The sequence below is a fragment of the Bacillus rossius genome, chromosome 1 (genome assembly GCF_032445375.1).
Source record: "Bacillus rossius redtenbacheri isolate Brsri chromosome 1, Brsri_v3, whole genome shotgun sequence".
NCBI classification, from domain to species: domain Eukaryota; kingdom Metazoa; phylum Arthropoda; class Insecta; order Phasmatodea; family Bacillidae; genus Bacillus; species Bacillus rossius.
Genome location: NC_086330.1, coordinates 354,341,361 through 354,354,658, shown reverse-complemented (window position 1 = coordinate 354,354,658; position 13,298 = coordinate 354,341,361). Strand labels below are relative to the sequence as shown.

The 13,298-nt window shown below is 39.4% G+C and overlaps 1 protein-coding gene across 2 annotated transcripts; it reads right to left on the bottom strand.

Moving 5' to 3' along the window:
- Nucleotides 1–226: 226 nt before the first annotated feature.
- Nucleotides 227–12,854, bottom strand: LOC134528251 (fungal protease inhibitor-1-like). 2 transcript variants are annotated; one of them, XM_063361705.1, is made up of 3 exons: nt 12,665–12,854; nt 5,906–6,090; nt 227–1,663 (listed from the first exon to the last, which is right to left on the bottom strand). In XM_063361705.1, the coding sequence occupies exons 1-3, from the start codon at nt 12,670–12,672 to the stop codon at nt 1,551–1,553; spliced, it is 306 nt and encodes a 101-aa protein (XP_063217775.1). In that variant the 5' UTR covers nt 12,673–12,854; the 3' UTR covers nt 227–1,550. The 2 variants fall into 2 exon arrangements, with proteins under 2 accessions (XP_063217775.1, XP_063217774.1); XM_063361704.1 differs by lacking the exon at nt 227–1,663 and having other exon boundaries at nt 2,985–6,090.
- Nucleotides 12,855–13,298: the final 444 nt, after the last annotated feature.

Here is a 13,298-nt window from a genome sequence, read left to right as displayed (position 1 = left end):
ATTGGACGTTAATATGACATTCTCGCTAGGCAGGATGTAAGAGGGAGGGAGGGGCGGTGTAAAAAATATTTTCTAAACATTCCACACACACCACTCTCTTGCATAACCCGGTTTTGAACAACGATAAAAAAAATTGTTGGTAATAACATCAAAAGAAATTCACCAAAAATATTTATTTTCGAGTGTTTAACTTAAGGAGGGAAAAAAAAACAGGAACACAAATTGCTGCATGATATATATTGTTTTATTTTTAAAATTCTATTTTTTTGAGCACAATAGTCACAATAGCCACAATAGCTATAAATATCGTTGCGAAATCAAATCCACATCAGCACATAAACCACAGGTCCTTGTCACGTACAGTTCCAGTAACGTACAGTCGCTACACTAGTGTTATCTATGGAGCACCTTGACTCGAGCCACTGTCGCAATATTGCGCAGACGCGTCTGTATCATCTGCCTGGCCGTGACATCCAAACCACGCTGTCTGAAGCATTTGTTTTCTGTAGTAGCGATACATCTGGTTCTCACAGTTAAACATAGAGGGCGGCACAGTAAATCGCTACAGAAATTTATTTAGCTTTCATAGTTAGTTTAAAACAAAAAAATATAGTACTTAACTAACATGTAAATTGATGGATTTTTCAAAACCTTTTTGAAAATTTAACGTATATATTTTTTGGCACAAACCTATGATTATGATCACGCTTATTTACATACTTAATTTTGGAAAAGTTTTGCATTTTCAGGTACTTAATTTTCCGTTTCAAAGTAATGCAACGAAATGGTAGCCAAGACGAAATGATCATTACCTAAACATTTTTTTTTGAAAACTTAATGTATCTTCAGACGATTGTTCAGATTGTTTGTGCTCTTCATGGGTTATGTTATCCATGACTTCAGATGCAGATGTGCTGCCTGACCGTCCTAACCTTATGTTCGCCATCTCTGGTCGGAAAGATCCGCTGCTCATGACTGCTGCCATCAGCACTTAACATCTTGGATTAAAAATTTAATTCACGGACGTACACAATTGCGCTTACACTAGTTGTTGTATGGAAAAAATTCTCCACGTGGAAAACAAGCCAACGTCACCTTATGTTAGATATGACATGCCTATTATCTGTGCTACATGGCGATATTTGTTTTTTTCTCCTCTGTGTTTATGTAATTAATTTTTTTCCCCTGAGGTTTTCCCTAAGAAAAACCAATGGAAATCAGAAATCGCGCGCGTACGCGAAACCACTTTAACACTATTCTCCAATGTATGAATCCTTCAAATAACTGAGTTAGCAGGTTGACGTGAAACAATCAAGGGCCGCGATCCGCATCTGCGCCACCGGCTCGGACAGCTCGGGCAACTCGGACAGCTCGGACAGCTCGGACAGCTCGGGCAGCTCGGACAGCTCGGGCAGCTCGGACAGCTCGGGCAGCTCGGACAGCTCGGGCAGCTCGGACAGCCCGGACAGCTCGGACAGCTCGGGCAGCTCGGACAGCTCGGACAGCTCGGGCAACTCGGACAGCTCGGGCAGCTCGGACAGCTGAGGTCCTCAGGGTCGGCGTGGTCTCCAGCAGATTCCCTCCACGCACTGCAGCGGCGGCCGGCAGACCGCGTCGGGCGCGACCCCTATCACGACGGCCGTGGGGCAGCTCGCTCCCTCGTCTGGAACGGAACAGCAACACGAAAACCACTGTAAAACTACGAAATAGTGTTCGCCCCTGATTCCCACCCGGGCAATCTCTTGTCTCGTCCCAGTGCCTCCAACAATTAAGAGTTATTTGACAACCGCTCCTTGAATAGCTTTCCAGTTTTAACTGCGCACGTAATGAGCACGACTAAAAAAAAAACGAAGACAAATTGTTGAATATTCAATTCTATTTTCCATTAAAAAAAATTATACTTTAATGAAATCTCAATTAAAATATATAATTACGCGCCAATTTTCGTAAGAAACACTCAGTATCATCTAAAAAACGTATTTATTTTATGCAAAAATAGCCATAGCTATGTGTTGTGGGTAGTTGCAATATCTTTCTCATAGCATTACAAAACTATTTCCTGGCAAACTGGTTCCCAAAGTAATCTTTCGTAAACGTACGGGCTGGAACCATAACACCGCAACGACTCCCTGTTGGCAAAAAAGAAACCTTTGCAGCAAACATGAGACCACAAGCCGCTATTATTTCGCGAATTCTTTGGCCGGAAAAGTAGACTTGAAGCAAGTGTAAGTACAGCATGCTTTACGTTGGTGAATGGGCTGCAGTGCTTTTGAGGTCACTGATGATAATGATGATGATGGATATTACCAATTGCTGGTTGTCGTGAGCGCAGGCAATGCCACGGTGATGACAGCCGTGACGTCCCTATGCTTGCTCAGGCAGGATGATTCTGCAATGGTTTACCGTTGCCTTCCGCGGGATGAAGTTGAAAGGGACATCCCAAAAACCCAATCCTGAACCCAGGACAAGTTAAGTAACCGTATTTTAAAACAAACATTTACAAATTACGCAATACTCGAACAAAACTTTTTTTTTTTAAATGTTTCACCGACAACGAATCATAAAGTTCTGAAGGCTCCTGTCTACAAGACTGTTTCTCTGTTTCATGTGACCCGTCTCTTATGACCTCACTGTCAACCACACACACATACCTACATATGCCAATGAAATAAAAGTACAAATAACCCATACTGAGGGTCGGTTTGCATGTCGCGTTTATTAACTGTGCGAGAAACGAAATAGCGCTAAAAACCACACACAGCTAACTCAAGATAATCACAGTCGTTTATAAAGTACGAAAACCGCAAGAGGTCATCAGAAATACAATTTCAAAAAGTAAAAAACAGATAGTAAATTGTTATTCTTTTTTATTATTTATGTTTATAATAAATAATAATTTAATAAATATAATATTTAAGAATCAAGGTTTTTAAAACGGACTAAAAAGTAAAAAAAAAAAAAAACATTCTTCTAGCCCCGTAAAGATTTATAACACCATACAGTTGGTCCTAAAAAATTTGTGATGGTTGAATTTTAACACCTACGAATTAAATTGTAAATTTTAAAACGAATTAGACAGTTGAAGCATGAATAGTTCACTAATGTTTTTATTTCACTGAAAGTGATATGAACTGTTGTGTGAGTTTTCTCGTCAATAGCTACTCCATACACTTACTATTATAGATTACATGCGCCCCACATTTTCCATTTTAAAACTTATATGTTTTTTAATATTAATTTTTAATTAATTATTATTTTCTGCTTTATAGTCTTGTGTATGTAAAATTTTTCAATAAATTTAATTTAATTTTTAGTACATTTTAACTATCTTATTTTATTCCTGCCCCCATACAGATTGCAATGATAATTTGTAATTGCGAATTTTAAATACATATAAAAATACTTGTAAGGTTTGAAACTAAAAATCAGAGGCACTTGCAATAGGGAATAATGAGACAAGCCGTAATGGACGCACCAAATGATAGTGCGTGTCAAATTCAATTCAACGTCATGTATTGATGAAGTTCTAAACTAAACTGTTATCAGCGCCGTTAGTTCGCTAGTCACCGTGAGCTTTGCTAAGTGGACGGTTCCCGCCAAGGAGTAGGATAGGCAGTTGCCAGACCTTACTATATGACCGTGTGGCGGACATATCTTCTATCCCTGCATGCGTGATATAGACACCGCTTGTGAATGCTGGCTTTTGCATTCCACAGCACTGTACTGTTACGCTCGTGGCCTATAGCCAAGAATCCGGGGGCTTTGCAAAAAAAAAAAAAATTGTAACAAACAAACAAACATACTGAAAAGAAAGCGAATTAATATTGACTTGTCATTTAGTTCTGAGCTATGCTTAAAGTTTCAAGTTTCTAGATCATTGGGAAGTTAAATTAAAATCGATTGCAAAATTTGTACCGAAAGATAAACAGACAGACAAGAAAGCGAGTTAATAAAAAGTTTTAAAAAACATGAGTTCTCAATAATTGGATTTTAAATTCGTTGTTTGCTTTCACTGCCAGTTTCGTAAGTAAAAACGCGATGAATTGAGTTAAAAAAAGAAAATAAATCTCGTAGCCTTCTATAGAAAAAACTTATGCGCCTTTACAAGTTTTCGGAACATTTAGTTGAAAAATTAAAGGCGGAAACGCAGACCGAAACACAAGAAACTGAAAGTTTAGCAATGATTGCGTTGTGTATTTGCGTCTTGCGTAATTTAAAACGGGTGTTCTAAAATTATTTTATTTCACTTGTTGCATCTTATGACTTTTTTTATTTGTAATACTTTTTTTTTGCGTTGTTCATAAACACTGTATAAAATCACTTTTATTCACGCGTTTGCATGCGTGACCGCTCTTGACAAATATGATGGTACTTTATAAAATACAGTTATGCCAACCATAGTGGTTTCTTACGTTTCCCCTGTTTTTACATCCTTGAGAGGTCGTACATATTACAAATACACAGGCTGAATTCACTCATTTTGACTCATACAAAAAGCAACTGAAGTGACAGTGACCTTGGAGTGAGTTACAGGGTTGGCAAAACTGCGTGAGCCCGGCGGATCGTACCCGCCGCTAAAAACAGTTTGCCAGAGCAGCTACGTCGACAATTAAATCATTTGAATAGCAAACCGAATTGTTAAACTATACAATGAAACGGCTCCGATAAAAGGGGATAAAACATTTGAAAGAAAAAAAAAACCGGCTTTAGACCTGACCATCTTGTTGAAATTCATTAAACCGTTAATATTATAAAGTTTACATTTGGCTTTGTGGACTTTAGTTCGGACCATCCGCCGTAGATGGCAACACATATTTCCGTTCCATGCGACTTCTGTTCCATTTCTCGAAATCACTCCTACCAAATGGTCAATACCGAGAGTAAAGATGTTACACATGAAACAATTTTATGACTGTAAACGTGATCGGCACGTATCGCTTTCTATGAAATGTTTCCGATGTCCTACTGTAATGTAAACTCACCATTAAACAAATCCTCGAAACTCAACTGTTACTTCCTGGTGCCCGAGCCACTGGGATTTTGTCCACTCCTCTCTTGCCACCCATCCCCCCTCCAAATCAGCAAACCTAGACAGCCCTGCTCAAACATTGTGCATTATAACAGGAGACTGGAAAAATTCGCGCTTTCAGTGACCTCTAGGATAGACTCCACAATCCCCTACATACTCAGGCAAATGCCACCAGCTCATTGGCTACTGATTCGTGACACCTGTCAACTGGGACGCTTGCGATACGATACTTTTTTGGTTTAATGTTCTTCATTGGCTCAAAGGAGGTTTAGATTCTATCATATCGTGAAATGAATCCGCGAATTTTTCCGGTCTCTAATTATAACAACGACAGGGGCGTAGGAACCGGGGTGGGGGGGGGGACAGGGGGGACGTGTACCCCTGAACTTTTTGGGTGGAGGCGACTGTCCCCCCAACTTTCTAGACCGTGATATTTTTATTTTATAATATTATTCTGCCCAACTTTATTTGTAATTTCTTCACTCATCAAATTTTGTCTTAAGGAAACAATAATAATTTTAACATCGATGTATCCAAAGGTTAGATACAAAAACTGCTTAAAAAGTGCTATTTTGCACTTTTAAAATCAACATTTTCCGGTGGAGGACCCCCGGACCAATGTCTTAGTAAGAGGGGAATGGGTTTACATAACATCAAAATCATTATTTGTCCCCCCCCCCCCCCCAACTTTATGAACACAGCTACGCCAATGAACAACGAACGTAACCGGAACCGCTTACGAAACGCAGCGTTTGGAAATACGCTCCAGAGCGAATTTAAAAGGTCTTGTTTGACCCGATGTATAATTTGACGACGCAGAGTTGTAGCGAACGCGTGAATTAAAAGGGTGGTCCCCGAGTAAGGGCGGTTTCAGACCTGCGTAGGGCACGCAGGCGTCGCAGCACCAGCAGTCGGCGCCGTTCCTCCTGAACTCGCCCGCGCAGCTGTGCTCGCTGACCCGCGGGTCGCACCTCGCGGCCGAGCAGTCCACGTCGCGGCAGCCGAGCGCCCGGGCGGTCCACGCCCCCGCCAGCAGCAGCAGCAGCAGCGTCGACCTCATCCTGCAACACCGCCGACCTCATTCCGTCACAACGCAAGCCTTCTACCTCATCCTGAAACACCTGCGACCTCATTCCGTCGCAACGCCAGCTTCTACCTCATCCTGCAACACCTCCGAACTCATTCCGTCACAACGCCAGCCTTCTACTGCATGTCGCATACCTCATCCTGCAACACCTCCGACCTCATTCCGTCACAACGCCAGCCTTCTACTGCATGTCGTATACTTCATCCTGCAACACCTCCGACCGCATTTCGTAAGAATGCCACCATTATACTGCACGTCGTCGACCTCATCCTGCAACACCGCCGACCTCATTCCGTCACAACGCCAGCCTTCTACCTCATCTTGCAACACCTCCGAACTCATTCCGTCACAACGCCAGCCTTCTACTGCATGTCGCATACCTCATCCTGCAACACCTCCGACCGCATTTCGTAAGAATGCCACCATTATACTGCACGTCGTCGACCTCATCCTGCAACACCGCCGACCTCATTCCGTCACAACGCCAGCCTTCTACCTCATCTTGCAACACCTCCGACCTCATTCCGTCACAACGCCAGCCTTCTACCTCATCCTGAAACACCTCCGACCTCATTCCGTCACAACGCTAGCCTTCTACCTCATCCTGCAACACCTCCGAACTCATTCCGTCACAACGCCAGCCTTCTACTGCATGTCGCATACCTCATCCTGCAACACCTCCGACCTCATTCTGTCACAACGCCAGCCTTCTACTGCATGTCGTATACTTCATCCTGCAACACCTCCGACCGCATTTCGTAAGAATGCCACCATTATACTGCACGTCGTCGACCTCATCCTGCAACACCGCCGACCTCATTCCGTCACAACGCCAGCCTTCTACCTCATCTTGCAACACCTCCGACCTCATTCCGTCACAACGCCAGCCTTCTACCTCATCCTGAAACACCTCCGACCTCATTCCGTCACAACGCCAGTCTTCTACCTCATCCTGAAACACCTCCGACCTCATTCCGTCACAACGCCAGCTTTCTACTGCATGTCGCATACCTCATCCTGCAACACCTCCGACCTCATTCCGTCACAACGCCAGCCTTCTACCTCATCCTGCAACACCTCCGACCTCATTCCGTCACAACGCCAGCCTTCTACCTCATCCTGAAACACCTCCGACCTCATTCCGTCACAACGCCAGCCTTCTACCTCATCCTGCAACACCTCCGACCTCATTCCGTCACAACGCCAGCCTTCTACCTCATCCTGAAACACCTCCTACCTCATTCCGTCACAACGCCAGCCTTCTACCTCATCCTGAAACACCTCCGACCTCATTCCGTCACAACGCCAGCCTTCTACCTCATCCTGAAACACCTCCGACCTCATTCCGTCACAACGCCAGCCTTCTACTGCCTACTGCATGTCGTATACTTCATCCTGCAACACCTCCGACCTCATTTCGTAAGAATGCCACCATTATACTGCACGTCGTCGACCTCATCCTGCAACACCTCCGACATCATTCCGTCACAACGCCAGCCTTCTACCTCATCCTGCAACACCTCCGAACTCATTCCGTCACATCGCCAGCCTTCTACCTCATCCTGCAACACCGCCGACCTCATTCCGTCACAACGCCAGCCTTCTACCTCATCCTGAAACACCTCCGACCTCATTCAGTCACAACGCCAGCCTTCTACTGCATGTCGCATACCTCATCCTGCAACACCTCCGACCTCATTCCGTCACAACGCCAGCCTTCTACTGCATGTCGTATAATTCATCCTGCAACACCTCCGACCTCATTCCGTAACAACGCCAGCCTTCTAATGCATGTCGTATACCTCATCCTGCAACACCGCCGATATCATTTTAACACCGTTCATATCAGTTTGAAACACTGCCAACCTCGTTCCGTGACAACAAACAGCATTTTACTGCAACACCATCGATCTCATCCTGCAACACCGCCGCTATCATCTTACAACACCGTTTGCATCTGAAACACTTCCGACTTCAATCTACAACATGCCGACATCATCCTGTAACACCGCCGACCTCATTCCGTAACAACAAACAGCATTGTACTGCAACACCATCGACATCATTTCGCAACGACACCAGCATCGTATAGCAATATCGTACTTATAAAAACTTTTATTATAAGTGTATTTACAACATGAAAGCATGTGAGTTTGATCTTTCACTTTTTTTAAGGTAGCTTTCGAAGAGAGACTACCAATTGTAGCCGTGCCATGGTGCGACTTCCGGAATTTTTTGACGTGACAACGTCTAATAAATCGATGAACGCCGGCTGCACGCACGAAAAAGTGTCCCGTTACGCACATTGTACCGTTACGCTGTGTATCGTTACGCGGTGTCCCGTTACGCTGCGTCCCGTTACGCTCATTGTACGCTTGCGCCGCATCTATCTCTCTTCCACTCGATTGGAACAGCCCTCGATTTGACTTTTTCGAGGCACATTAAACTTGAAACACTCCCATTCGTTTCCTACTTTTCCTATCATCGTCCTACCCTTAAAAGAATAACACAGATTGGAAGAAGTTAAATTGCAAACATGTATAAACGTTATAGTTAAAATAATCTCTTCGTTAAAGTAATAAACATATAATTGGAATTAATGAGTGCAAATAAAAGTAAATTTATCAATTAAATTGTAGATTTAATTTAACTCCTTCTTTGTATCCATACAAAATAGTGATAATTCAATTGAAATGACTCAATTTTATTCATAAAAGTATGCAATCATTTCAATAATGTTTTGTTATAACGTTGTGACGTTAAACTATCGTCCGTAAACCAACTTTACAGACAACCAATTTTTTACTTGAAATTTAGGACGCCTTCAAGAAGGGAGGTTGAAGGTTGGTTATTGCAGGTTAGTTAAGGCTACCCCCCACCCCATTTTTAATAAAGTTTTTCGTTTCATAGTCCATAGACCCCAAAACCATCGTCAACTCAAAAGTTTATATATATGTACACACACACACACACACACACACACACACACATATATATATATATATATATATATATATTGTATTAATGGTCACGATAACTGCCGTGAATTTGCAGGAATCACTTCCAAACTGATAATAATATAGTAATATAAAATCTCTTTCGAGTTCGTTAATGGTCACAATTACACTTAAAGGGTAGAAAAGGGAGAGGTGTTATAAACAAAAACAGAAAAAATCGCTGTAACTCCCATAATCATACAAATATAGCAATCATTTGAACGTATAACTCGTAGGTGTAATACCAAAAACACTTTTTTCTAAATACATTTTTTATATGACCAACAATTACTGCAAGGGATGTAAATAAAGTGTTGGAACACAAAGAAATTCACAACTCTCTTAGTAGGGAAACAATCGAATAAGGTTAATTTTTTTTTGTAAATTATATAATTTTACTTAAACCTTTTGTCTGAAACAATTTTTGATAAAACTAACTATTGCAGAAAGGGGATGAAAATTTTGGGGTGGAATTAAATAATATTCATAATTTCCGTACCACGAATACTATTAAATACGTTCTTATTTATTGTAAAACCTTAAAAAAATATTATCTGCGACTTTTCGTTTGAAATAATTTTCTATACGACCAAACCGTTATAGCAGGGTGTGGAAAGAAACAAGGGTTGAAGGACAAAACAATTCATAAATCCCTTAGTTGGTATACTATTGAGTTCGTTCTAATTGTTTGTACATCGTCTAAATCTTATTTAATACTTTTTTCTGAAACAATTTTCGATAAAACGAAACATTAAAGCAAGGGGATCATAAAAATGGGGTATAACTTAAAACAGTTCATGATTTCCGTAATATGCACACTATTAAGTCTATTTTTATTTAATGAAAAACTTAAAAATATTGTCTATATTTTTTGTCAGAAATAAATTTTTATTTGACCTACAATTAATGCAAGAGATGGAAAAAAACAAGGGATGAAGAAAAAAAATCATAGCTCCCTTAGTAGGCACGCTATTAAATCCGTTCAAATTGTTTGTAATACTTAAAAATATAATCAGAATGTTTGGCTTAAACGTTTTTTGATACAACACACCATTGCTGCAAAGAGAGGAAAAAACAGGGGTTAAATAACCAAAATATTCATAGCTCCCTTAGTAAGCACACCACCAAATCCGTTCAAATTGTTTGTTAATTTTATAATTTTAATCCAAAACTGCAAAGGTTGAAAAAAAAATGGTTGGAAATAAAAAAATCTTATTAATTTCTAAACCATTTTCACTTTTAAATTCGTTTTTATTTATTGTGAAACCTTAAAATATTATCTAAAACTTTCGTCGGAAATAATTTTTATACGACTAATTATTATTACTGCAAGAGGTGAAAAAACAGGGGTTGAATGACAAAAAATGCATAACTTCCTTTGTAGGCAACATATCAATTACGTTCATATTGTTTGTAAACCTTAAAAAATGGTTTCACAAACTTTTGTCTAAAACAATTTTCGATACAACCAACCATTGTAGCAAATGGTAGAAAAGAGATTAAATGACTCCCTTATTATATATAATTTTGATAGTATATATTCTTAAAAATATCTAAAACTTTGGTTTGAAACAATTTTTGGTTAGACGAACCATTACTGCAATGAGTTGAAAAAAAAAAGTTGGAACAAAAAATTTAATAAATATTCTGTAACATTTACACTATTGAATCTGTTCTTATTCATTTCCACTTCCTAAATTTGGTCTAAATTTTTGTCTAAAGTAAATTTGTACGTAACCAACCATTATTGCACGGGGTGGAAATAACAATGGTTGAAAACCAAAAAAATCATTACTGTTTTATAATGTATACTATCAAATCCGTTATAATTTACTGTAAAATCCTGAACATAATATTAAAATATTGGCTGAAACCTTTTATGATTATAACTACTGCAGTTAAAACATTTGTATTAAAAAAATATTTAAACTTCATTACTATCTAATTTATTTTGAACCCTGTTAATATTATCCTAAGCCTTGCTCCAAAGCAAATTGTTATACGTCCTCGCATTAGGGCAAATAATAATAAAATAGTATTATACGATCAAAAAAATTCACTTCTACCTCAGCAGGCATAATATGAAAAATAGTTCTAAGTTATTCAATATTGGATGCATTGAGTTAAAAAACATTCAAAATATTTTCGCTTGATGGGATTTGAGGAAATGTTTATCAATGATTTTGGAATATTAGAAATCATATAGGATGTCGTGTCCATTAAGGTCTTAAATTTTTAAAAAGTTTTTAGAAGTTTCCAAAATATTTCCAAAAAAATAGGTACTTCCTAATCTACCTACGCCTGTAGGCTGTGCCGAAAGGGATTTTTTTCTTTAAAATGTGAAGTTTTAAAAGTTGTACATTAAATAATACGGAATAAGGTTTGACAAAATTATTTGCCCCAGAGCCTTTCGACCATATCGACGGCCCTTCTTCGGGCTGATAACCACACTTCACAGCCCTACTTTATTCCATAATGCTACAAATTTAATTATGTACGTTGATTAATTCACTATTATACATCAATATTTTCTTCGAAAATTTATTTGAAAAAGGTTTGGACTATTGTGAACACGGTATAAATAACACAAACAGTCTCTTAATGGATAGAGATAGGAAACGAAGGAAGCCATCTTGATTACAACCAATTTCGGGCCATAACAATTTTCTAGAACAATTTTTTTTAAAATTTGACTCTATTAAAGAATAGTGTAGCATTTAACGGAATTACTTAAGTAAATAGTGACTGGCTGTTACACATAGTTTCTCCTGTGAAGTAACTGACGTTTAGTATTGAAGTGAATCCGGGTATGAGTACAACTCTCAATGGATACTAAAAATATGTTGCTTCCGAAATACTCTTTATGTGCTATATCTGCCATAACGAAGGCAATTTTTAATTAATAAGATTTTAGAAAATAGCTGTGGCATAAAAACTGTTAAAAAAAAATAGCCAGTCATGGGGACTATCAACAGAAGTGATAACTTAAAACTTTGTTTTTAAATTGTAATATGACATCATTTCTACGTCAAATGTACGTAAGAAAATGATTTTGGTATTATATCAGTACGATGTCAGCATGATATAATTTATCCTTACATCAATTTTTAGTCACAACAGATGTTAGTGGTATGTAAAAATTACGTAAAAATTCATTACCTAGCTATGACTTACCAGTGATGTCAGACCTAGGTCATGTATTCACATGGTCAAAATAACTTCACTTACTGCTACTACAGCATGTCGGTGATGCGAACTCACAAGATTTTACACATCCAAAAAAGTGTCCAACACGCACATGATGAAGTCGAGTATATACAATGTACTAGTGTGTATATGCGTATACATGTAGGTACACAGGCCGCTGCGATTCGCCAGTCTGGCCCCAACACGTCACTAGCATGTCGGTGATGCGAACCCATAAGTTTTGCCCCTACCAAAAAATCGCTCAACGCGGCTAAAGAAATTTTCACTTCAAAAACCCAAAACATTATAGCGTTATTTTCATTCCTGTCTCTCCGCCTTAAGGGATATACAAACTGCACGCCTTACCTTTTCATTGAGTGACGATTGCCAGGCCACTCTGCGTACGACTGCTAATACGCGGGCACTGGCCTCCGTGATTTATAGCTGAAGCCTTCGCCACACATCTGCTGAAACGCCAGTCCCTGAGGGGGGATACCCTTCAGCGAGAGAGCAACCTACACTATTCACCGACCTCGAGCCAGGCGCCAGATAAAACAGCGTTCGTGCATCTTCCGTTCTTGCCACGTCATTATTCGAAACTCGCTTTCCTTCTACGTCTTTTTGTTTGTCTGTTCGGTAGCAATTTTGCAATCGATTCGAAGCTAACGTCCCTGTGGATAACGGTAGGGAAGGTGAGGAGTGTAAGGGAGTAGCTAGCTGTCGTTGAGAAAACCCACCACACAACAGTTCTCAGTGCAACCAAATTGTTTGTGACATAAATGACTAGTCATGCATGCGCTTTACGTTTTTTTTAAAAATCTTATAAGTATTTTCACAGGTATTAAAATCTCATAATCACAAATTTTCAGAACACTCTACGCGATTAAGAATCTCTATGGCATTAAAAATCTGTATGGTGTTATGCGAAACTATTTTATAAATTTTAGTCCATAAAAATATTTGAAATAATTTTGTGTTTGTTTTTATATATAAAAAATTG